General features: G+C 27.6%; 1 protein-coding gene across 2 annotated transcripts; it reads right to left on the bottom strand.

Annotated features, from left to right (window-relative positions):
• Positions 1-2,272: 2,272 nt before the first annotated feature.
• LOC129958650 (septin-2-like) lies at positions 2,273-23,553 on the bottom strand. 2 transcript variants are annotated; one of them, XM_056071257.1, is made up of 11 exons: positions 23,360-23,553; positions 19,887-20,004; positions 15,844-15,957; positions 15,668-15,749; positions 13,769-13,909; positions 11,217-11,334; positions 6,792-6,881; positions 6,611-6,707; positions 5,615-5,826; positions 4,764-4,853; positions 2,273-3,430 (listed from the first exon to the last, which is right to left on the bottom strand). In XM_056071257.1, exons 1-11 carry the CDS (start codon positions 23,390-23,392, stop codon positions 3,248-3,250), a joined length of 1,278 nt encoding a protein of 425 aa, XP_055927232.1. In that variant the 5' UTR covers positions 23,393-23,553; the 3' UTR covers positions 2,273-3,247. The 2 variants fall into 2 exon arrangements, with proteins under 2 accessions (XP_055927232.1, XP_055927233.1); XM_056071258.1 differs by lacking the exon at positions 23,360-23,553 and adding an exon at positions 23,173-23,191.
• Between the last annotated feature and the right edge of the window lie 1,278 nt (positions 23,554-24,831).

Here is a 24,831-nt window from a genome sequence, read left to right as displayed (position 1 = left end):
TACAAGAAAATTATGCCAGATATTAGTTTCAATTTAATGTAAAAACATGTAGAATAATTAATTACTTATATTTACGAAAAATCATAATTATAACTTGTTTATGAGTAAAATATAACCGTTTTACTATTCGATTTTTTTCAAATTTTCCGAGGGATAGTCTGGGGTTTGGAATAGGAGCGAATTTCCGTTTCACATACATTTCCTGAAAGTCGAAGGAATATTGCACCACAGTTTAAAAATTATATATCTTTTTCTTACTTGCCATTTCTCAATCTAATTGCAATGGACTAATGCGTCTTTTTTTTTAATTGTATAAGATACGATATTAGAGATAAAATACAAAAATAACAGTAATAACTATAACTGAATTATTGTACTTTGGTGAATAATTCAAATTTTATTTTAAAAAGTACTTTAACATTTGATTTAATTGATTTCATTTCATTTAGCGTCCACTTAATTAGCATAACCTTAATTCAACTAATGTAAAATATAGTTTAATAGACCAATTTAATAATAATTATTACCTTCACTAGTTTTAACTATTTCATTTTGCTATAAGATTTAAATAATAATGTGAAAATTTGTTTCCAATGTCAATGAAGTGCGCTTTATCTGAGATTGTGTTATTGATTCTTTATTTTTTAAATTATTCTTTGTGATTCAATCTTAATATGTTTTTTCTCTGATACTATGTAAATATTTAATTATTGCAAATAGTTATTAATAACAATTAAATGAGCTATAAAACACATAATTACATTTAGTTAAATTTGAAGCATCTTCATCAACCGTCGAAAAATTTCGGCTTTCGCTTCTGATATACATAAAGATGAATGTCTTATATACAAATTTTCCTCCCCCCCCCATCTTGCTTAAATTTAGGACCTACAGGCTATTTAAAACAATATGAACACTAGTCAACTTTCAAAACTTGAAAAGAGCTACAATTAATTAAAAACTATTTAAGATTTTGGCGTTTATCTGTGATATCTTCCAAAAATAGTCCGACAAAAATTATTTTTTACACTTGTTTTACAATTCAAAAATAATCTTTTTAATGAAATCAATTTAATTGCCATAAAATTTCTCCAATAATTTTAACAAATATTTAAATTTTTCATAACTGGAGACAATATTTAGGAAATCAAACTAATTCCATTATTCATCAAATCGTTTAATTACATCATTTTTCCATTTGTTCTATGTGCGGTTTGCAAAATTTTTTTTCTTTGGTACAGTTAGATACATCAGTTCAAAATTTTATTTTGACTTACTCGACCTTTTGGCATTATGCACCTTTTAAACTGCGTTTTTCAACTCAGGCTCATCAAAGGAAGGATTATTATTATTATTTTTATTAATTTGATAAATTTTGTATTGTGAAATATATTTAGGCACTAGTTTCAAATTGATAGTTTCGATAATGAAATAACGGACTTTCGCTTTTTAATTTCTGTTTCATTTTAGTTTTCCAATTAATGCAATACGGCTTTGTTTTCTTTTAGACATCTTACTTTTAAAAAAATGAAAACAAATTCTTAATCTTCACGAAATGTGTTGTATTATTTGGAAAATTCTAGTATTCTTCACAAATATAAAACACGGCTAAAATGTGTCTTGTTTTCAGTTTCAGTAACTCCACTAGTATTCAAGTACCTTGCAGTAGTTATTTTCTCTCAATTTTGGTAATTTAGATTGATCAAGGCAGAAGTAAAGGGATAAACTTTAGTAGTTTAACAATCTGAATACTGTTATTTTGTTTTTAGAGCAAGGCGAATATCGTTTATTCTTGCGATGTATTAAGACATCAACAATTTTTAGATAAAAAAAAAAAATAATTTCCAGTTTTTAAGGAAAATTTCAGAATTCCTTGTTTTACAGATGATTTTTGAATTCTCTATATTTCTCCGGTGCCTTGACAACCCTGTTTTTATTTTAATAATTTTTTTTTTGTGTTTCAGTTCATCATAATGCTAATTAATGATGCCAAACTTGATAGTGTTATGAATATCACAATGGATGTCCTACAAATGCTAAGCATATCTACATAAAGCCCTGTACAAATAAAATTCTTCAGCTAAAATCTTTCGTGAGAACAAAAGAAAGGCAGAAATCTGAATATTTGCAATTAGTAAATTTTTAAAAAAAGTGTTCACTCTTTTTCCCTCTCCGTTTGAATCGACTCTTTATTTTCTGTTTAAAAAAAGGTCAATCTTAATTTAAAGGCAGAATAAGATTTTTTTGATTAAAAATATAATTTGACTTCAAAAAAATAATAATAAATTTTATTAATGAAAGCATTCATACTTTTTGCAATTAAATCTTTACAGTAACATATAATAAAAGTATATTGTTATGATTTTCAGTGAAAAAATATTTTAAAATTAAAAATCCAGAAAAGATGGCAAACTTTCAACCTCGACGGAATGAGTATCACTCAAAAGACCTATTTCTTGATGGTGCAGCAATACGGAAGTTATAAAATAGGGACAAACACGGCCCTTATTCATTTTCTTCTCTTTTTGCCTTTTTTTAAAATCATGAATTTTTTAAATTATCAATTCAAGCAGATTGCTATGATAAAGTTAAAATGCTTTCGATGCCGAGTAAATAGAGTTGGAATGAAAAGTTTTAAAGATGTATTTCATCGTGATTATTATAGATAAAAATCTGCAGTTGTACATTAAAACAAGAATGAGATTTTGTAAATATCAAAGGTGAATACCAGAAAATTTGTAATAATTTCATAGCAAAGTTGATAACAAAATGGGAGCAATAAAATGCTACTTGAGTCACTTATCATATGCAAAATAATGAACCATAAATCCTTATTTTCAGGCAAATTGGATATAGAAGAAAAATAAAAATTGACTGAACAACTACTAGCCTTTTAATTCTAGTTTATTGATAAAATGCATGAAAAAATAATATAAAAATTTATGTTATGAACATCCAACAGCAAAGGTGCATCAACATGAAAGAAAAAAAAATGCAAATAAAATAACTTGAAGAAATTTATAGAAATAAAAAGAGAAAGAATGAGAATATTCACAAGTATACAAAAACATTTAAGTCACTACAATAGCAATACAGATCAGGTATGGATGCTTAGTAAGACATCCTAAAATGCAGAAAACTTATACTTCTACTGCTGCAAATCACAATGAGATGAAAGCACAAGATGACTGCACGAGTAGAGACATACTTTGAAATAGTCTCTGAAGCAGAAAATGTTATTAAACCGTCATTTCTTTTTACTTTTCCCAAGAGTGAGAGACTGAAATGAGACTTGCGATTGCACTTGTAACACAGCTTGCTTTCGTCTGTTCAAATTCATAATGTCTTCATCTAATTTTTTCCTGTCTTCTTCCAGTTTTTTCTTCTCTTCTGCATGCTGTTTCTTCAAAGCATCAAACTTGGCATGAAGCTATGTGTAATTAAAAAATAATAATAATTATAGAATAAAACTAGGATTTTTTAGCAAGTGTACAATAAAGAAATGTCACAAATAATATACCATATACCAAATTTATGACCAAATTAAAATTATAACATGGTTTTTTTTATGATACTTGCGATGCAAGCCCTATCCCGAAAATAAGCTTATGTCTTATCGCCAAATGTCTTCTTGAGTTCAGATGCGACATGTGCACATTTGATGACTACTGAATATCATCAACACTGGCAGCAAAGTTCAATATATCACCAGAAGAATGTAAAGCAATCTAGAAGATTCCTTCATTGTTACAAACCATCTTTTTAAAGATTAATAATAATGTTCAAGGCTGGAAGATACCGAACTCATTAAATATGTATTTGCATTCTAGTGTTTCATTGGTGCACTCGCAACTTATTTGTTTTAGTAGAAGATATGCCTGTATTTGAATAAATATTTGAGCATGGATAAATAGCAAATAAATATGGATCTTTTATACAAACAAATGTAAATTGTGCATGATAAAAGAGACAACCCTAAAAGAGCTCTAATGCATTTAGTGGAATAATAATTAACATATGACAAATCTTATTTTTGACAAAATTGATACAATTTAAGCATAAAATAATTTCAGTTAAATTACTCGATATTTTGAAGTTTGATGCAGAATAAGGAGAAAAAAATCCTTTTTTATATGTTACTAATTAGTTAAATCTCATACCAAGTAATACTGATAAGAATATTAACAAATCATTACCATAAAACAATGTAATCTTTAAAATTTTTAATGCAAAAATATGCTTGTCTTATTGACATATAATTGAAATTACAAGAAAAATAGTTAGCTAATAGTAATGAAATTATATCATTTCTCACCCTTCTCAAAATATAAAGATCAACAATGAAAAAGATTTATGAATATAATAGACAACCCCACAACAAATAATGCAGCCTACAGAATTTTAGAGGGTCAAAGGGTCAATGGATGAGTTGAAAGGTCATCAAATCTACTTCTTACTATAGTCATTAAATTTAATTGATGTGTGTAAAAAATCAAAAATACTTTTGCTTTCTTTGTCTTTATACATTAATTGACAAGCACTGCTTCCTTTTTACCCTAAATCATTTTTAATGCTAGTTTTAACCTGATAGAAATTGTAATTTTCAAGGAGAACGAAGTGCAAGTACTTTGAGAAAATACAAATAACACAGAGAAAATGGTGACATTTCTTCATTCTTATTATTCATTAAATTCTTTTTGTCAAAGTAATGTAGAATTTAATTTGAATGATTTCAAAAATTCAAACAACAAATAAACAATTACTTCTTTCTCAGCATCTTTCAATTCAGCTTCTTTCTCTTTCACTCGCTCAACAAACATCTGACGTATTTCTTCTTCCTTTCGCTGCAATTCCTGCAAATAAAAAGGGAAAGATCTTCATGAAATGATAAATTATATAAATAATTTACAAAATTTGTTAATGAATGAATTAATATCCGACAAAAAGCACTTAAGGATATTATATTTATTAACAATGCATCTCTCCTCAAATTAATTTTTTTACAGATAAATCATGCAAATGCAATCTTACATTGATAAAATTCCAAATTCTAAAGCATATAGAGCTTAGATAAAAATCCACAGAAAACAATGCAATTAAATGACAGGAATGCTGAAAAACTGAATTTCAACATTTTGAACTCAGAAATTAGGAAGAAAAATTTGTGAGTGAGAAATCTGACCAGACAATCTCACAAATCTACTCTTATATTAAGTCAGATTTACCAATAAATAACTTATGCATTAATCAATAATATACAATTTATTAATATAAAATTCCTAGGTGTTTTTTTTTCTCTATTGTGTAGGTTTAACATACCCTTTGTTTTACCTTCGTAAAAAAATAATAATAAACCTTTTACTTTAGTACTTTCATACTGAATTTTATAAACATGGAATTAATTTGGAATTCTGAAATTTTACTGAAGCACGGGAATCAAATGTATCATAAAACATGCACTTAGAATAGATATATATTATGTAAACATACTTAAATCCTCTTCACTATGCTTTAATCTTATCCCTATCACAATTGATCAAACGACCGTTTTCCAATGGCATATTTAATGTATCCGGAATGCCAATATATTTAGCACTATTGAAACAATACTTACTTGAATATGTTCCTGTCGTTTCTGCTCATAAGTCTCTTGGAAGCTAATTGGTTTATTATCAGCTCCAATATCTGAGAAGCCCATCTGTTCCAATCTCATTCGGCGGTATAATTCATAGTGTCTAGCATGCGTTTGTTCTCTCATATCTTCCATGTTGGTCCTTATCAACATTTCTCTAAGTTTTACAAAGTCACAATGATTTTCATTCTCCACTAAAAAAAATACAAGAGTGCAAAAATAAATAAGTAAATTTATCTTGAGATGAAAACACTGACTGATTATTACTGATTCTTTCCGGCAAGAATAATGGAATGTACTATCTTGCAACATGTATTTTATTAAACACTAATGGGAACAATACAAAAATGTCATATTTCAGAAAAAAATAAAGATTTCTTGAATGTTTCTATAAAGACAGACAGCAACTGTTCTTAAAAAACGGAGCAGCAAAATATAGTGTTAAATTTATATACGTAATATGTACCTCCAGGATGGAAATGATATGGATAACTCCTAAATGGATTTCAAGTACTAGCTTTCAGAAAACTGTACATATAAGAATTCTAAGTAACAAGCACCATTATGAATTGATGCTCAATGTTCAATAATGTTATTCAGAAAAGAAATAAAGTTTAATTTCAAGTTCATTCCTGGTTTTTATGTTGAAAAAATACATGTCAATACATACAACACGAACAGAAACTAATTGTAAGATAAAAATGTTTATATACACACACACACACACACACACACACACACACACACACACACACACACACACATTTATAAATTAAACTTTTTTCGCTAATGATTCAAAATTACAAAATGCAATAAAATCAACAATTTACTGATAAACATGCAAAAATAAAAATAAAACTAGGCAATTCCATTTCATTCATAATAAAAAGCAAACACGGCATACTAATGAAATATAATTCTAATTTTAAAAAATTAAATTTTGTACAATGTAAAAAAATTATTATAATGCAAGCTTACCCATCACAGTTCCCCACGGATACTGCCTAGCACGGACCATTTTATTTCCAATACGAACAAAATCCGTGCTACCTACAACTGCAAATGGAAGAAGGGCCTAAAAAAGAAATTATTTTTAGTATAAGCGAAGAAAAAAATGTTTGAAAATAACTTATTTGAAATCCAATATAAATGAACATACGTTCATGGTTGAATTGATTTCTGCAACACTGTCATCATCAGTGGGAAACTGATATATCTGCACACCGTTACTCACAAGTTCACTCATAATCTGAAAATTAAGAAATAGAGAATCATTGGACAATAGAATTAAAACATTTTATTACGTTACTTTCTCTCTCAAAGAATATTAATTGAAATTAGAAATATCTGTTATACTACTATGTAAAGTATACAAGGCAAGTTTGATCTAATCTGCCATATAAAAGAGGGAGATAGAAGAGCTCATATGGATTATTAAACACGATGATAACCCAGTTCTATCTCTAGCCGTTTCGATTACCCACGCAGTTGTACGCCCAACTGTGTTGTATTAACGAAAATTCAACAAAGGTTTCGAGAGACTGGTTCGTTTGGTAAGGTGTATAAATGAATCCAAGATCGCTCATCCGCCACCGTTGAGGAGAGTACAGCGCCATCGAGGGGAGGAGGATTCAAATATGAGTTTATGTACACTTGCGAGTGAAGGCGGCATTTCACAAAGTAAAGTAATGGAAACTTTGTACAAAAACTAGTACCACCTATTATCCCATTTAATACAAGTACACGAACTACGGCAATTAGACTTCCAACTGCAGATAACATTTTAGCGCTGGCTGTTAGAGCGAGATAATGAAGAACGGTATTTCCTAAGAACTATACTTTGAACAGATGAGTCACTTTTCACTCGAGATGGCATTTTAAATTCATATAATTGGCATTATTAAATGCAAACAAATTCTGGCATAACTCTTCGTGACATGATTAGTTTAAATGTTTGGCTTCGAATGGTCGATGAGGTCCACATGTGTTCCAGTCATCTGACAAGTTGTGTATTAGGTATTCCTGAACATCATCTACCAGAATTACATGATGTCATCCTTAAACCAAAACGAGTGGAAATCTTTTCCAACAAGATAGGGCCCTGCATATTTTTTAAAGAGAATTCAGGATAAGCATTATTTACGATGGACTGGTCTCACGGAATCAATTCTCTGGCCATCTAGATTGCCAGATCTGATTCCTATAGGTTGATGTCTTTCGTTTGGGATTTCCTGAAGCAAGAGGAAATTTGAAGAAGCTGCTAACTTAGAAGACTTGAGCAGGCGACACGATGGAGCAATAGTATGATTTAAGGGTCAGCATTTTTTTACAGTTCGAAAGCGAACAAGGACATAAATCAGGTACAGGGGTTACCCAATTCAGCAGCAACTCTAAGTTCAACCTCTCCTACTGTAAGCAAATTTGCTTTATTCAGGAATAGGATATCTCAATGTTCTCCTTTTAGCATTTTTGAATATTCCTTTGAGAAAGGAATAAGAAACGTCGTGCTACTTTTGTTTCCATTGTGTTTTTCATTTCATAAAAAAGTTATTTTTCTTATTTGGGTTTAAAACTGGCCTTCTGGAACCTGACGAATAGAATAAGCAGAAGGTGGATAGGAAATTAAAATTAAGAATAACAATGGCCCTTCAACACATTTTTTGACGAATACCAATTTTAATGATGTACTGCAAAAGAAATACTTTTTCCTAAACTAGAACACCGATATGAATTACAGCAGGCTCTCGTGAGCAATTCTTGTCGCCAAATTCTTTAATTTTGAATACCGCAAACTGATTTTGATTTCGTAAAGTTTCGATATTACATACTGATATACAAATGTAAATGATATCATCTTACAGGATTTTATATGTTCTTTCAAAATATAGCGATTATAATTAAAGTCGCACTTTCAAAAGGTTGTAACAAAAGAGCCATTAGTCAGAATGACTTCATATTTCATCTGGGTATACGTGGAGCAATGAAAATTTGTTTTGCGAAAGAAAAAATAGTACAAATGTCACCTAATAGATGGCGCTGTACTTGTAATAAGATGCTGAAAAAAGATTGTTTTAAAAGACATGCTAATTTTAAGACGCCAATTGAAAGACGTGCATGCGCACTGCACATTATACACATGATAAAAAGACGAGGAGCAGGCAATTCCTGTTAGTCAAGTCTATCAGCGAAGGACCGGGTTCTGTTTGTAAAGCTTTTTAAAAGAACGGTGAATGCGCGACAATTATAATGAAGAAATTCCAAACATTCAAAAATTTAAAAAGCGGTTCTGGTCCGATGACCGCATTTGATATGAAAAATGATTGATCATTGAAGAGACGGATTCATTTGGTATGAAATGTGGTAGGAGGGAGGAAAGCAATAATTTCAAAGCCAGTGAAGGATGTCTGCATTGCAGGAAGCATCAAGCAGTGTTGTGGAAGGGTCCAGTGCATGGTGAACTTGAGATATGCCAATCAGCACAGTTCAAAATTTTTATGAAACATCCACCAATGCCATTCATTCAAAATTACGAATGCTCAGGAGTCCTTGTTTTATGCTAGCCCGCCAAAATAAGAAGTTTCAACTTACAATTTCTTGCTCGAATGGAAGTGGACAATACATGGCCATGGAATATCTTGTGGATAGATGAAGCCCATTACCATATCAAAAGTTCTGTCCATACTCCAGATTGTAGAATATGGGAAAGAGAGAAACCGTTTCAAAATGCACCCATTGCCCCCTCATTCTCAAAGCAAGGAACAATTACAATCCAATTTCGTTTTTGCTTTTTAAACGTATTTCGGCCTAAGGACAGTTAGAAGTCGATTTTTTTCCTATCCACTGTAGCACTACTTTGTCCTGGTGGATGTGCTTTAAACAAAGAGTACCACAACAGCATGTCATGTCATTTAACTAGTATCTTATGACGAATACAGCGCCATCTATGTCAATTTTTGAAATTTTTTTTCTCAAAATAAATTTCCATAGATATACTCAAATGAAATATGAGGTCATTCTGAGCAGTTTCTTTTAACTATCGTTTGAAAATGCAACTTTAATTATAATAATTCTGTATGTATTTATTTTATGTGTAGATCTATAAAAAACTTTTCATATTGGTGTTTGTCCCCTTGTAGCAATTTCATTTTGTCCGCCATAGCTAGAAAACGGCAAGAGACAAAACAAAGAGTTAAAGTGTTTTATGATCCACATGGGCACTTCTATAACACTTTCGTTTGGCTTAAGATTAACTTATCTTGTATAATATTGCAAAAAGAATAAAATATAGTACAGCATCTACAATATGCTTTTAAAATTATAGATAGGTAAAAATCAAATGACTCCACCATAATTGTCTTCTGCATAAAAGGAATTTTTCAATATATCTCTATGTAACAACAATTTTAATACATCCAAAGACGTATAAATATATTATAAGCAACAAAAGTAAATTTTAACATTCAAAAATGTCAGGAAACTGAAAACCTAAAACAATAAAATTGTACTATTTTTTTATATGTATATATATATAATCAATTACTATGACAAAAATTTTCACGAGTCAATCATTGCAAACAAATATGCTAAAAAGAAACAATTTATCTAGTTATGCCCCAACACAATTCAGAAATCTAATTAAAGAACACATAATATAATGGTACAATTGTAATTTTAATATCTAATCAAAGGGAAGATTTGACAAAATAGATAGCTTGAATATTCCTTATCATAAGAATGAACATTTAATCTGTAATCAAACTAGAAACAATTAATGAACATCATGAAATTGCTAAATAAGAACTAATATCTAATTCAAATATTTTTCATCAGAAAGCAAACACAAGCCTTTCAAGTTCATAAAAACTGGCAACTGCCTTATTTAGAAACTTAAATATTTACTCTCAACTTTTAAACAAAGTTCAAATATTACAATTTTTTTAAAACTTCATTTAAAGAGTAAGAAATCAGCTTATAATGCATTCTTTTTAATGTGAAGCTTATTTCAATAGAAAATTTAGCAATTTTAATTAAATAAAACCTTCTGTAAATCTCTTTTAAATGTATTCAGAAATAACAGAGAAGACATTTACATATAAAAATTAATGAAAATATTTAGGTTCGAAAAAATTTAATACATAAAAATCGTTGCAATATGTTCAAATAGCTTGCAATCTCTGTAATGCCCTTTCATACATAGTGCGTTTACATTTCTCTTTATTGAAGGAATGCGATTTTTTAAGAATATTTCAAAATCAGATTGAAAGTGTCATTTGTACAAATTTTTTTATGATCTAAAAGCTAGCAAAGTTATTTAATTTGTTAGATTGATTAATTCTGCCGATTGAATTTAATATTATAAATTTATCAATTTACAAAACAGCTGAAAAAGATTTTTTAAAAATTAATCAACAATTAATAAAAGAATTCATTTATAAAATAACAGGTCCTGATATGGAAATGTATATTTCTCTTTAAAATAGGTTGCACTATTTCCCTTGAACAAAAAATGTTTAAAGGTTTGAAATGGTCCAATATGTCAACAAAGAAATCAGTTAAAAATTAACATATAAAAAATGCTTATAACCTTGATTTTGAACCTCTGTAACTCCACCTTAGATATAGTGTCAGCTTTTGCTATGATAGGTATAATATTCACTTTACTATCCAGCTTCTTCATACATACAAGATCAATAGATTTTAAGCTATAAGGGAGAAATTTACAGAATTTGTTTTAACAAATCACACATTTTAATATGCACAATACAAGAAAATAATTTATACAAGAAAAATTTCAAATTGCTCCTTAGAGAAATAATATTGTTTTATTTTTTCTCTTTACTAAGTCTGAATGATATAAATTCAAGTATTGATTCTATAAATGAGTCATGGTAATAAGCATGTACAGTTACCCTTTTATCATCTAATTATACCATAATATATACTAAAAGATTTTTTAAAAAATAATTGAAAACTATGCCATTAAATCAAAATCAATTCCATCCAAATTAGTTTTAAATTAGTTTATTTTTTGAATTATCTAAAACTACACTTTGATACAAAACACTGCTCTGTACAGCAGTTAGTCAGTATATATAATAATTTATCATCTTTAAAACGTTTGGTTCAATTAAAAATATCTCCGCCCATTAGGAATGCGCCGTTATCGGATACGAAATCCTAACTTCTGTTTTGGCGTCTACCAACAGAGAGAGGTTCTTTAAAATTCCTAAATTCACTTATTTATCAGTGGTGAATCAAACTAAGCATGAATGAAAATTAATTATATAATCGAAAACTTAACAATTTATTTATATTGTTTTAATGCTGGATTGTAGTAAAGGTTAATAACCTGAAGTCTGCCACGTTTATTATTCGATTATAACGCTTAATATTTTTCCAATATTTTACATTCGGCATTGTATTTTTTTTTCTTTTTTCCCTGTTAGTGGGTCACTATTTGTTTCGATTCGATTTTAATGTTTAGTTTCGATTTGATCATTCTTAAAAGTTTTCTTTATTTCATAGCATTTCATATATATTACTTCTTAAGCCCTTATCTTAAAAGTCTTATTAATGTACATGAAATTTTTGAATACAACTTTCGTAAATGAATCAGACATGAATTATTTTTAACTAGACAACAAACTATCTAAGTGGAGCATCTTTTAGTGTTTCAAAAATCTTTCGAAGAATATTTGCTTTTGATAACATAAGACTTGGTTGATCATGAAAATTTAAAATTATATTCAGATAAAGAAAATTTCAATAAAACTAGTGAAATCTTTAATGGCATTTGTCTGTTAAAAAGTCTTACAACTCTGATTTTTTTTAAACTAATAGTATTTCACCATGATAACTAGAGTCCACACACATCTCTTGCAACTCAATAAAAACTAACAGAATTTGGTTGGATTACGAGGCCACATTCTCTGCACTTGGTCTATCAGAAACTTTTTATTCGTTTTTTTTGCAAATTTCAATACTGGTATAAATTTAGTAAATTTCATATCAACCATGTTATGGTTCAACCACTTCATATCAACCATGTTATGGTTGATATGAAACCTATCAGTCACTAATAATTTATTTTACAAAATTTCAATAACAGTATAAATTCGGTATTGTAAACATTTGAATAGTGTTATTGTTCATCATATAATTTGGTATAGAAAGAATCAATAAATGAATTTATTCTGCCACATCAATTGGGAAAACAAAGCTTGATCATAAAAAGGAGGGAGGGTCATTCTTAACAGCAGAAAATTTCGTTACTTCAGCAATTTACTCATCAAAACATTAATTATTATTGAAATCATCAATTACTTGCAGTAGTGCATGTATTTCAAATTATAAAAAGATGCTAAGCATAAAATTTAAAAATAAACGTATAGAGGTAATGCAAAAAACTATTCAGGTCAACAATGGTGATAAATCTTAAAGTACTTTCCCCCTCTCTAAATTAATTACTGCTTTCTTGAGCATTAGGATTTTAAGATTTTACCTTTTCCAAATCCATGACAAACCCCATAGCTCTTACACAGTTAATTAATAATATAACTTACACAAAAAATGATGCTCTAGTAATAGCAAATGCACTAATCATTTATAAATTTCAGATGTTTAAGAATTTGATTACATAAATTTTCGAATTGAAAATATAATTTTTAGCAAGCTTTATATGTTTCAAGTAATGCACCTCCAGTTTATTGACTTATAACTTCAGTTTACTTCATTGAAAATTATTTTAAACAAACAAACAAAAAAAAATACTAAAACCCTTTAAAAAACCTTGTAATAATGATAAAAAATTAACTTTACTTAAACATAAAGGAGAAAAATCACTTCCAAGCAAAGTCTATTATAAAATCTGATTAACATATGTTTTATTAGCATCCACATGGCTTTATTTGAAAATACTACTATTATTTTAGCAGTTACTTTAATAAATACAAACAAGAGTAGAACATTTTATGAATAAAGGTTTATTTAACTGGCCATATAAATTTTTCTATTAAGCATAAGTAACCTTCATTAAGAAATTGAAACAAAAAACAAAGACAGATTTCACATGATAACATCAGTATGGTATCAACAAACACAAATTATCAACTTAAAGAAAAATATAAGATGTTTTACCCATGGCCAGTAGGACTTATAAAATACAAGCAGGCATGAATTCGAGTGTCATGGTAAGTAACAAGAGATCTCTTGATTTTAAGTTCTTCTTGAAGAAACATTTCAAATTGTGAATCAATATAGTCCACTATAGCTTTGAAACTAAAAAGATAATTTTATTAAATTAAAATGCCAAAAATAGGCACACCAACATAATATCTTATGACAGCCAGGCAATGCTAACATTTTGAGATTGATTATATATAATTGGAAGCTTCAAATATAATGCATAATTACATAGAGATATTATTTTCCTTGGTTGGTTATATAAATTAGCTTATATTACCTAGATTAATAGTGTGAAATCAATTATATAATAATGAACAAACAAACTATATATTACACTTAATTCAAAATGATCATAACTGGAAAATTAAGACACTAAAAGGTAAAGAATGGGATTATACACAATATGATGCACATTAAATCAATAAAAGCAAACAAAATGTCACCAGAAACAAAGACTTAACAGATACTTTATTCCCATTTTTTGATCAAAATATTTGTTAGCATTAATGATCATAACTGGAAAATTAAGACACTAACAGGTAAAGAATGGGATTATACACAATATGATGCACATTAAATCAATAAAAGCAAACAAGAAAGAAGTATTATGTTCCCAAAGTAAATAACTGAGTCTTGCACACTTCAAGCATTCTGGCACACACAAACATGCACACATCATTTTTAAAGCTGCCATATTACAAACAAAATGTCACCAGAAACAAAGACTTAACAGATACTTTATTCCCATTTTTTGATCAAAATATTTGTTAGCATTAATGATCATAACTGGAAAATTAAGACACTAACAGGTAAAGAATGGGATTATACACAATATGATGCACATTAAATCAATAAAAGCAAACAAAATGTCACCAGAAACAAAGACTTAACAGATACTTCATTCCCATTTTTTGATCAAAATATTTGTTAGCATTAAAAAAATTCTTTGCTGATCAATGTTTTTCGAATTTAAATACCTACAGGAGATGAAATGAAGTTACTTTAAATGAAGTTTTCCTTATAATCTTCTTCATCATTCCAGAAGAAACAAAAGAAAGAAGGGGAAGGGGGGAATTAATGCCTACAATTCTAAATATTTACAGCAAAGAGCAGTATCCAAACAGAAGCAGTGATCTGAGAAATTCAATTTAAAAAAAAGATGAAAATGTTTATCTTGATTTTTGTATAACTATAAAAAATTTATTTTACTAAATATCAATTGAAAATTATTCTTGGATTCAATGCAAGTTTTCTCATTCCCTCAAGAATAAAATAAGTCAACATTACCCCCCCCCCCTATATTTTGTACAGAAAATCCTTAAATTCTTGATCCATGAAAGTATTTTCGGGTATATTTAAAACTTGATGACAATCCTTTGTGAAATAATACATTAATTTTACTGCAATTTTAAAGATATTTAAAATAGAATAAATTAATTATTTTTATTAATTATATTAGTCAAATTTTTTTTAGTAAGGATTTATTTAAAGATCATCATATAAATGTGTATAAATAAAAGAAATATCACTCAGAAACATTTAAAGAGAAAGAAGTATTATGTTCCCAAAGTAAATAACTGAGTCTTGCACACTTCAAGCATTCTGGCACACACAAACATGCACACATCATTTTTAAAGCTGCCATATTACACTACATCAATTCAAAATTTCCCTTTGAGTAGTTCAGATGCTTCTAAAATTCATACCATGTAATTACAAATACATGGAAATTCAAATTATTTTAAGTATTAGAAAAAAAGTAGACACTGGTAAAAATTAAAAGGAAATTAGAAAAGATTTAATTTTCTTAATAACAAAAACTCAAAATAGACAACATAAATTAATACAAACCTGTCTTCTTTGTTTATTTGGTCACCATAACCAACAGTATCAACCACTGTTAACTTCAAATTAACGTTTTTTTCTTGGAGGTCTATTCAAAGGAAGATAAAAAGAACACCATCAAAATAATATATATGTTAAATATTAAAATCAATTTAGAAGAAAAGTAGAAAATTCATATGTACCATAAGTCTTTGCCTTTAGTTTCACAGCTGGTAAATTATGAGGACTTGGGGACGAATCAAATGTAGTATTGAATAAAGAATCCATCAAAGTAGACTTCCCAATACCTGTTTCTCCTAAAGAATTAATATAATTTTTTTTCAATACATAAGTTTAGCTCTTCACAAACACTCTGATTTCAATTTGACCTATTCCATTTTTATCCTAAAAATATGGCTTAAAGGTTAAAAAGAAAGTTATAACAACATAACAAAATGACTAGGTGCAAGTCATAATACCTAACTTCCGACATAACAAAATATGTTTGATTCACATCCTGAAATACCCACTGGTTAAAGTATCTTCCACTTTTGTTACAAATTCATCAGTTTTGCCATTTTATTTCTTTGTAAATATATTTTTAATATGAATTTTACAAGATACTCAAGGATCAAAGAGATGGCTGGTGCACTAAAACTTTGGAAAATTGATGAGGCAATTATAGTGATCTGCTGTTAAGGTTGTTCAAGGGGAGAGTTTTAAGAGACAAAAAGAAAAATGAACAAACAGGGGGTTAAAAAAAGAGGAAAAACTTCATTTTCATCATAAGATTTCAAATTTGAAAAAAAAAAAAAAAAAAAAAAAACTTTCCTTGAAAGTATACATTTTAAAATGCAGAGAAAAATATTTCCACTGCTATTAAACATAACGTGGCTAAAACTTTTAATGAGATTTTATGCAAAATCTCTGATATTGTACCAAATAATATGCCAAACTCTTTGAACAAACTCAATAAGAATATTACAAACTGAGACGGATAGTAAAACATCAAACTAAAGAAACATTTAAATATATTTTTGCCTAGTCAGATTTTTTTTTTTTTTAATAAACATTTTTTGTTTGTACAGGATTATCTTTTAAAAACTCTTTACTACTGGTTCAACTTATAAGGATTATTGCAGTATTTCTTTACTTTTATATCAAATGTCTCCAACAGTATAAGAAGTTTAAAAATATATTTGAAATGTAACAGTGAATAACTGCATTTCATTTCCTGGTCTGTCAATACCTGATTTAATTTACTTGCTGACAAATTTTGTTGTTTAAATTGATGTAATTCAGAAAATGATTTATTTAAAAAAAAAAAAAAAGAATTTCATTTTTTAAATTTGGAATAAATTCTTTCGCTTGAAAATTCACATTTCTTTAAACATTTTACTTAATTTACAGTAGACATTAGTTAGAATCTTCAATTCTGTCAATTTCCCCAAAAACTATAGTTCGCCACAATTAGAAATTGCAACTGAAAATTATTTCACCTGATAGCTATGATTTCAAATTATTAACAAAGTACAGCAATAATGACTCATTTAAAAAGCTTTTAAATGTTTTATCTCAAAAGAAGGTAGCACCAGATGGTAACCAATAAAATAAAACATGAAAAAATTAACATACATATAAGCTAATACTCTCTCTCTCACACACACACTGAATAAAATAAAATTATATGCAATTAGAATCCACATTATATTCATCAACTACTGATTAAGAATTTTTAAGGGGAAAAAATTTACACTTTCCCATTTTTCATTCAGAAAACTGATTATTTTTGGCTTAATTTTAAAAACTTGTAAAAATTTTCTATAGGAGTGTGGGGTGTGCTTATAATGACCAATAAAGTCCTAATTTCTTGGCACACTTTCAAACAAAATAGTGATAATCTGTCTACTATGGAGGCAGAATATAATATATCATCAGCTGAGATAGCACCGAATTTGCACTCATTTATTATACTTGGTTTCAAAAGATAACAAATGAGTGTAAATTTTTAAATATTGAATTTTCAGGACTACCATTAATATACTGTCATGATCAAGCAGCAATGAATTTTTCACATTCATCTGTAGAAAATTACAGGGCAAATCCTATCAATGTGCAGTTTCACTTTTTAAGAAAATTAATTGAAAAGGACTCTCTAGAAATAAAATATACCAATAATAATAAGGTAAATATACTTACTAAATCTTTAATGAAAGATATTGTACATAAATTTTGTGGTCAAGTTGCCAGTACTTTGGAATAGGTAAGTTGTAAACATAACCTATAAATTCTGATCATTTGTATATTACAATATTTTGATTTTTTCCCCATAAGTTGTAATGAAACTTTATTTTTTAAAGAATTTTTGTAAAGAAATAACTTGCATGGGGGAGCATGCACTTGTTTGAAATTAAGATTTACCATCATGCATGTAATTTCTTTGCCTTGTATGCATTCCAAGCACTAAGCTTTGTTTGGTTGTGATGGCAGGCATGAACAAGTACTTAAGGAGTATGTCTTGTAGTTCATTCTTTCTTTCATTCATTCATTCTTTCTTTCTTTGGCTGGCCTGTTAAAGACTACTTTCTGATTATTATTTGACATGTGTCTATATTACACCTTTAGTTGAAGCTGAGGTAAAGGCTCTCAAGTTCATTTTTTAAAATAAATTCTTAGATTTCATTTCCTAGGCAATAAACCCATTTCTAAATTCTACCATCGCTTATCTCTATGCAAGCTTAAAAGCATTTTTCATCTCACTAACCTAACAGAGAGAAGTACTGTCTTGTGGCTCTATCTAAATACTATTGAAGCAATATTATTAAGCCTTAAACCTTTTTTTATTGGTCAAATCAAGAATTTCAATTATTTTAAACATTTTCAGGAAAATGCTGATAATTTTGCAAAAATTTGCATAAAAATAGACAAGTAGCTTTTTACTTTATAAGGAACATACATACAAATCATCTTTTATATATATAGATTTAATATTTAATTAAGTCAATAATATTTTCTTAAACAATTTCTTTTAAATAAATATGTAACCCCCCCCCCCAAAAAAAAAGAATTATTATTGAATAAATTGAAAACAAATTAAACTATGATTAAAATTGATATAAGAATTAAATTTTAAGTGCAAATAGAAATTTTAGAATATAAAAATTTTAAAAATATACTTAAAATGAAAATATTTACATTTTTGAATTTAAACATATGTAAATAAGGAAATATTTAAAAACAAAATGTAAATTAAACTATTGTCATCAGTCTTTTAAGTTCAATACAGTCCTGACTTTATAATTAGGCTTTAAAAAAACAAATGAAGAATAAATTAAAATCAACTAAAGCTCTAGATGTCGAGCAATTTGGCGAGATCTTTAAAATTAATATCTATTTGAAAGATATTGTTTATATGTACAGACATGAATGGGAGTAGTTACTAATTGTACCAGGTAAATATGATCAAGCATCAATCAGTATCAACCTGTACTCAAAACAGCAAAACCAAAAAACACCAAACCCAAAAACCAATATTGATTTTCCCACAAAATGGCATTTATAGGGGAAAGTTGGGAAAAATGAGACAGATTTCACAATTTAATTTTTTTTTTAAAGTTTACTAATTTAGACTCACCAAGAGTGCAGTTTATAAAAATTTAACTGTATGTTCTTTATTTTTTAAAAAAATTGAAAAACAACAAAATATAAACAATTAGCTTTTATTTGATTAGTTAAAAATTGTAATATTTTGTAACATATATTAAGATGGAATGGGACAAGTTTTGAGAAAATTAAAATTATATTACATATTATATTATAACATATTATATTTTGATATCCTTCTTATTAAATGATTTAAGGTTTTGCACATGCCAAACAAGAGCTGATTTTGAAATCTTCATTGGTACTGCCACATCTTGAAATTTTTTATTTTCTTTTACAACCATTTTCACTGATTACAATATGTTATTATTTAATATATTTTCCCTCTTTCCAGATGCTTTTTCTTCCCTGTTTATGGCATTTTCATATAAAATAATAAAAAAAAAATCAGGTTTTCTGTTTTAAACACAAATAATATTATAGCTTGTGTAACAATTGGGGAGATCAAATAAGCAATATAGCTTCTCTATCTAATGGAGAAATTCAGATTCTGATCTTTTATTTAGACATAAATGTAACTGTACCATGCCTCCCAACAGTTATTTAATGCTGATTTTTTTTAAAAATAAATAAAATATCTTACCAATGCATAGGATATTAAATGCAAATCCTTCCTGAACAGATCTCTTAACCAGCTGATCAGGTAAACTGTCAAATCCAACATGACCTTGGAGTTTTAAACCTCGAAAATTTTCTGTCAGCTATATTAAAAAGTAATCACAATTTAACCTTAAGGTGCTTTAACAATTACACAATTTAACCTTTGTGCTCTTAACAAATAAGAGCACAGATATTTTCAGGACTGCCCCATATTTTATGAAACAATCTATCTCTTTACAATATGCAAAATGTAAAATATGCAAAAACATATCATAATTTAATTTTACAGAAAGTTTCAAACATATTTTTAGGCTAAACTATGAAATAGCTAACACACTTCATAATCCAGACAATATTAGAGAGATATTAATATGAAAAATGCAGTTTTTTTTTAAAGATGCTATTTTATATTTCTTTTTTAACAGGGTGAGAATAAACAGATTTATATCATTGACACAACTTTATGAGAAATAAAATAAATACCAGATAATTTACAGTTCATTCCAAAATATTCAGTCACTTCTCTCTAATCTTTTTTCTAAAGAAGTTAAATTTAACAATACTTGAATTTGATACCTAAAAATATCTTTTTTTAATGTAAATATATCTTCTATACAAAAATTAACATCAAGTCAATTTGCCCAATAGATTCTTTACATTTTCTTATCTTCTGCAGAAACAGAAGTATCTTTAAAAAAATCTATGTAAAACAATATATTTTTTAAACCAACTGATAAAAAATTATAAGAAATTTTTTTAATAGGCATTTTTTTAAAATTTCTTTTATTTTTCTTCGAGATATGAATTATTTAATTTTTCAAATAAATAAAATACTTAATATAAGAAATTAAAAAAAAAAATTCCTATTTTTACACATAACTCGTCTACGACTTTGAGAGAAATCTTTGTCCTATCAGGTCAACATATATAAGTTTTAAAATATTCAGCAAGACTTTTCTAAATGGAGTATTTTTCATTTACATATAATATTTGCACCCGCCTGACTATGAATAAGTGAAGTACTTGCACAGAAAAAAAAAATATTCTGCTCTGTATAATTTGGACAATGTTTCAATGATTGCAAGTATCAGGGAAATATAGAAAGCACCACTATAAAAGATTAGATCATTTTATAATAACAAATAGAATCAATAAATTATATGCAATTTAAAAATGCAGTGGCAGGTACAATAATTCCACCACTTTTACATACACAATTATTCCTATTGTCATACTTAAACAATAATAAAGTAGCATGCTAGTAATTAGATAAATATAGCGAACAGTAAAGAAGGAATTTCGTAAATTCTATACAAAACGATGGAACAAAAGTCCCAAAATGAACACTGAATTAGAAAAATTAAAATATATGTTTCAAAAATGGCCAAGAATTTAAGTAGAATAAATTAATTTTAATGATAGTTTGCTAGATATGTACATAAATTAATGAATAGGTTTGAAATTAATATACAATAAAATCAAATCATTTTATTTAAATTCAAGTATGCCTAATCTTCAAAAAAAAAAAAAAAATGTATAAAAAATTTCAACACAATATAAAAGATTCAAACAATGATGATTTAACATTAGCTAATTATTTTGTTATAAAATGAAGGAATTCTTACTCTAATATTAAATTCTAGAAAATATTCTTAGTGCTTTCATTTTTTTTTTTTTTTTTTTTTTTTTTTTTACAAAAACTGACTTTTCTAGATATATTTTACAGTAAAAATTCTGTGTGTACCGGTTTTGCAGAAAATGGTATTTGTGGAAATATTCAAGACTTACCTGCCAATGATTGAAGTATTTGTAATAAATAACCTTACATATCAGAAATGATAATAACCAATACAGTAACTGATACTCAAAATTAATTTTTTTTTGTCACATAATCTATTAAAAGCATATATAATTAATTGTCAATAAATGATTTTTAATCATATTCAAACTCTTACAACTAGATATGCAGCAATTAGAGATTAAAACAGATTATTCCATTTGTCTCCCCATTTTTCATTATACTTTAATGTAGTAAAAATATAAATAAACACAAACAGTACTGTTTAGAGATAAAAAAAATTATTACCGTTTAATAATAAATTTTAATATTGGTAGTAGAACTCTTTAGAGTTAAAAGATTGAAATATTTTAAAAAGAAAATCAATTTGAATCAGTGTTCCTGTCGGTTATTTTTAAGGGTAATTGGAGATCAATGCATTATCAGCAAACTCAATATGCCCAAGAATAAATTTGAAAAAATAAAAAACTTAATACTTTGTTTTTAAACATTTATTGCAGCCAAGATTTGAAACATTTATCATAAGACTTTATCATAACTCCTTTTTTGGGAATGATATATTTTTAAATCTGAGGAATTTAATTTGCCCACTAAAATTTAGCAGGGCTTTAAAAATCAATAACAGATACAAACTTTCAATAAATAACAAATCAATATACAGAAACTGAAGTTGTAATGGGAAATATATGAAGAAAAATAGTAGGCAGCAGAGTAACAAAAATATTTCTGAAACATACAAATTACTAAGACAACTCTTAGCTATAATTTTACAGAAGATATCCACTTTATTTTACTATCAATGAAATAATAACATAAAAGATAAAGAGAGTATACAATTTAAAATAAAAGTTTAGATAATTAAATATAATTCCAAATAAGTCAAAAAGTTTCAGATTTAAAAGTTTCAGTTTTAATTGTTACAGTTCAATTTATACCAAATTAGTTTCTATATTCAAGATGATTTTCAAAGAAATGAAGTGTTTTTCAAAAACTAAAACCGTATTGCAAGTTGTTAAAAGCACTATATGTGTTAGCAACAATTCCTTTAACACCATATTAAAATTCAACACAATGAAAATGAATTTGCTTGCTATAAAAAAAATTAGACAATGATGTAATAAGGAAAGTAGATAACACTTCATTAAAGTCAAAGCGGAAAATATAATTATTAATATAATAAATAAATTCATATATCATTATTTAACATTTTGCACACACATAAATAAAATCATTTATAACATGCATGAAGAAAAACTATTTGGATTTGCATTGTGTGCATTATTTCCGATATGAAGAATATTGAATATTCCTATGAATAGATCAATTATAGAGAAATTTTTCAGCTCATAAGATCAAGTAGCACTAAAAGAAATAATATACATTAGCTATTTTATAGTGATAATGACTTCTATTCATTAAAGACTTCAATAAAAAAAACAATATAATGATGAAAATTATGACTAATAGTAACCATTTTAGTGAATTAAACATGGATAATGCAACAGATGACATAAAGAATAGAAAAATTTTGCGTGCCCGGATGAAATGAATAGTAAACATTTGGAAGTTATAAATGCGAAAAGATTGATTGTTAGGGTGAAGTACCGTTGGTCGAAACTGTCAGACACAGAAGCCAAAATCGTACAGATTTTACTTACACCTGGTGCTCTTTCAACATCGGCAGCTGCCATTCTTGTAAGTTTCAGAATTCTACAAAACACAAATTGTTGAAAATTTTTCGCTAGTTCAAATAATGGACAAGCAACTGTTAAATCAGATACAGCTTAAGATAAACAATCTAAACATAACTAAAATACCGGAAGTACTGTAGCAAACCACACCTCTGTTCGAAATTGCCAACACAAAAAAGTTATCTAGAAATAAAACTCTTGACCTGGAACACATAATAGATAAGAGAAAAAGTTAAAAGAGTAAAATTTCACGTTACTTTTTTGTAGCATAAGCCTTTACTTTCTGAAATTAATTTGTTTAAAAAAAGAGGTCTTACATATGAAATTATGAAACCATATCAGTTATTTTCCAAAAAGTAAAATTTTACAAAATATTATTTTATTTTAAATTTAAAGGGTATATTCGTGTGCTTTAGTAAGGTTTTCTGGCCGTTGTAAATATTTCATTCATTTACTACTTAAAGAAACAATTAATTTCCTTTGCTGAAGAGATGTGATAAATTCTTAGGCAAAGTGGTTAGTGTGCTTTTATACCCGAACAAAGGTATTTGAGATAATCTTAATTTGCAACAAAAAGAGAGTTAATATTCATAATTAATCCATGACTATTTTACTTTTTGTTTAAATCATAAAAAAAAATCCTTACAAAAAGAAATGAATATTTTGTGCAGCCATGGAAAGAAACATCTTAAGCTTTATCGCCATAATTGTCACAAAAATGAATAAATATTGTAGACAGGGACATGGCGAAGGGAGAGGGACCTCTCCTCACATTTTTCAATAGCCGATATTTTGGCCGCATCAGTCATAGAGATGCATAATCCACGATTTTTTGAATAACAAATAATTTTGCTATTGTCATTTTTAAATATTTGTTCCAAATATCTGTTATTTCAATCATATTATTAATTAAAAATTATTACTTAGTATTAAATATAAAATTTATTAATTGTCATTAATACTTAATTTACTGATTTAACTAACCTGTGATTGAATTAATTTATATATTTCAGCTTACTTCTTAAATTTGATTTTCTTCAAAACTATTTATTTAATTTCTTTATTGGAGTAAACCATTTTCTGAAAAATTTGAATTAAATATATATATGTCATTTCTTTAAAATGTTTACTTTAGTTCTAAATGGCGCCAGCAGTAAACAGAATATATACAAAGTCATGTCACAAGCAATTAAAAATGATTTGTATGGAATAGTGCATCATCAGATGCGAATATTGGAAAGTCAAGATCACTCTCATGAAGGGGAGCGGCGACTTCACACTTTCCAGTGAAGTCACCGCTCCGATAAATTTCAGTGATATGCAATGCAATGATATGATAATTCCAAGAATAACCGGTCCGTTCACTTTTCAACTAATTCACAGATTTCTCCTTTTCGGTTTTGTTCGAGAGCTTCCATTGGACAGATCGTATCGATTAT

This window comes from Argiope bruennichi, chromosome X1 (assembly GCF_947563725.1).
Source record: "Argiope bruennichi chromosome X1, qqArgBrue1.1, whole genome shotgun sequence".
In the NCBI taxonomy this organism is placed as follows: domain Eukaryota; kingdom Metazoa; phylum Arthropoda; class Arachnida; order Araneae; family Araneidae; genus Argiope; species Argiope bruennichi.
This window is presented reverse-complemented; position numbering and strand designations above follow the sequence as displayed.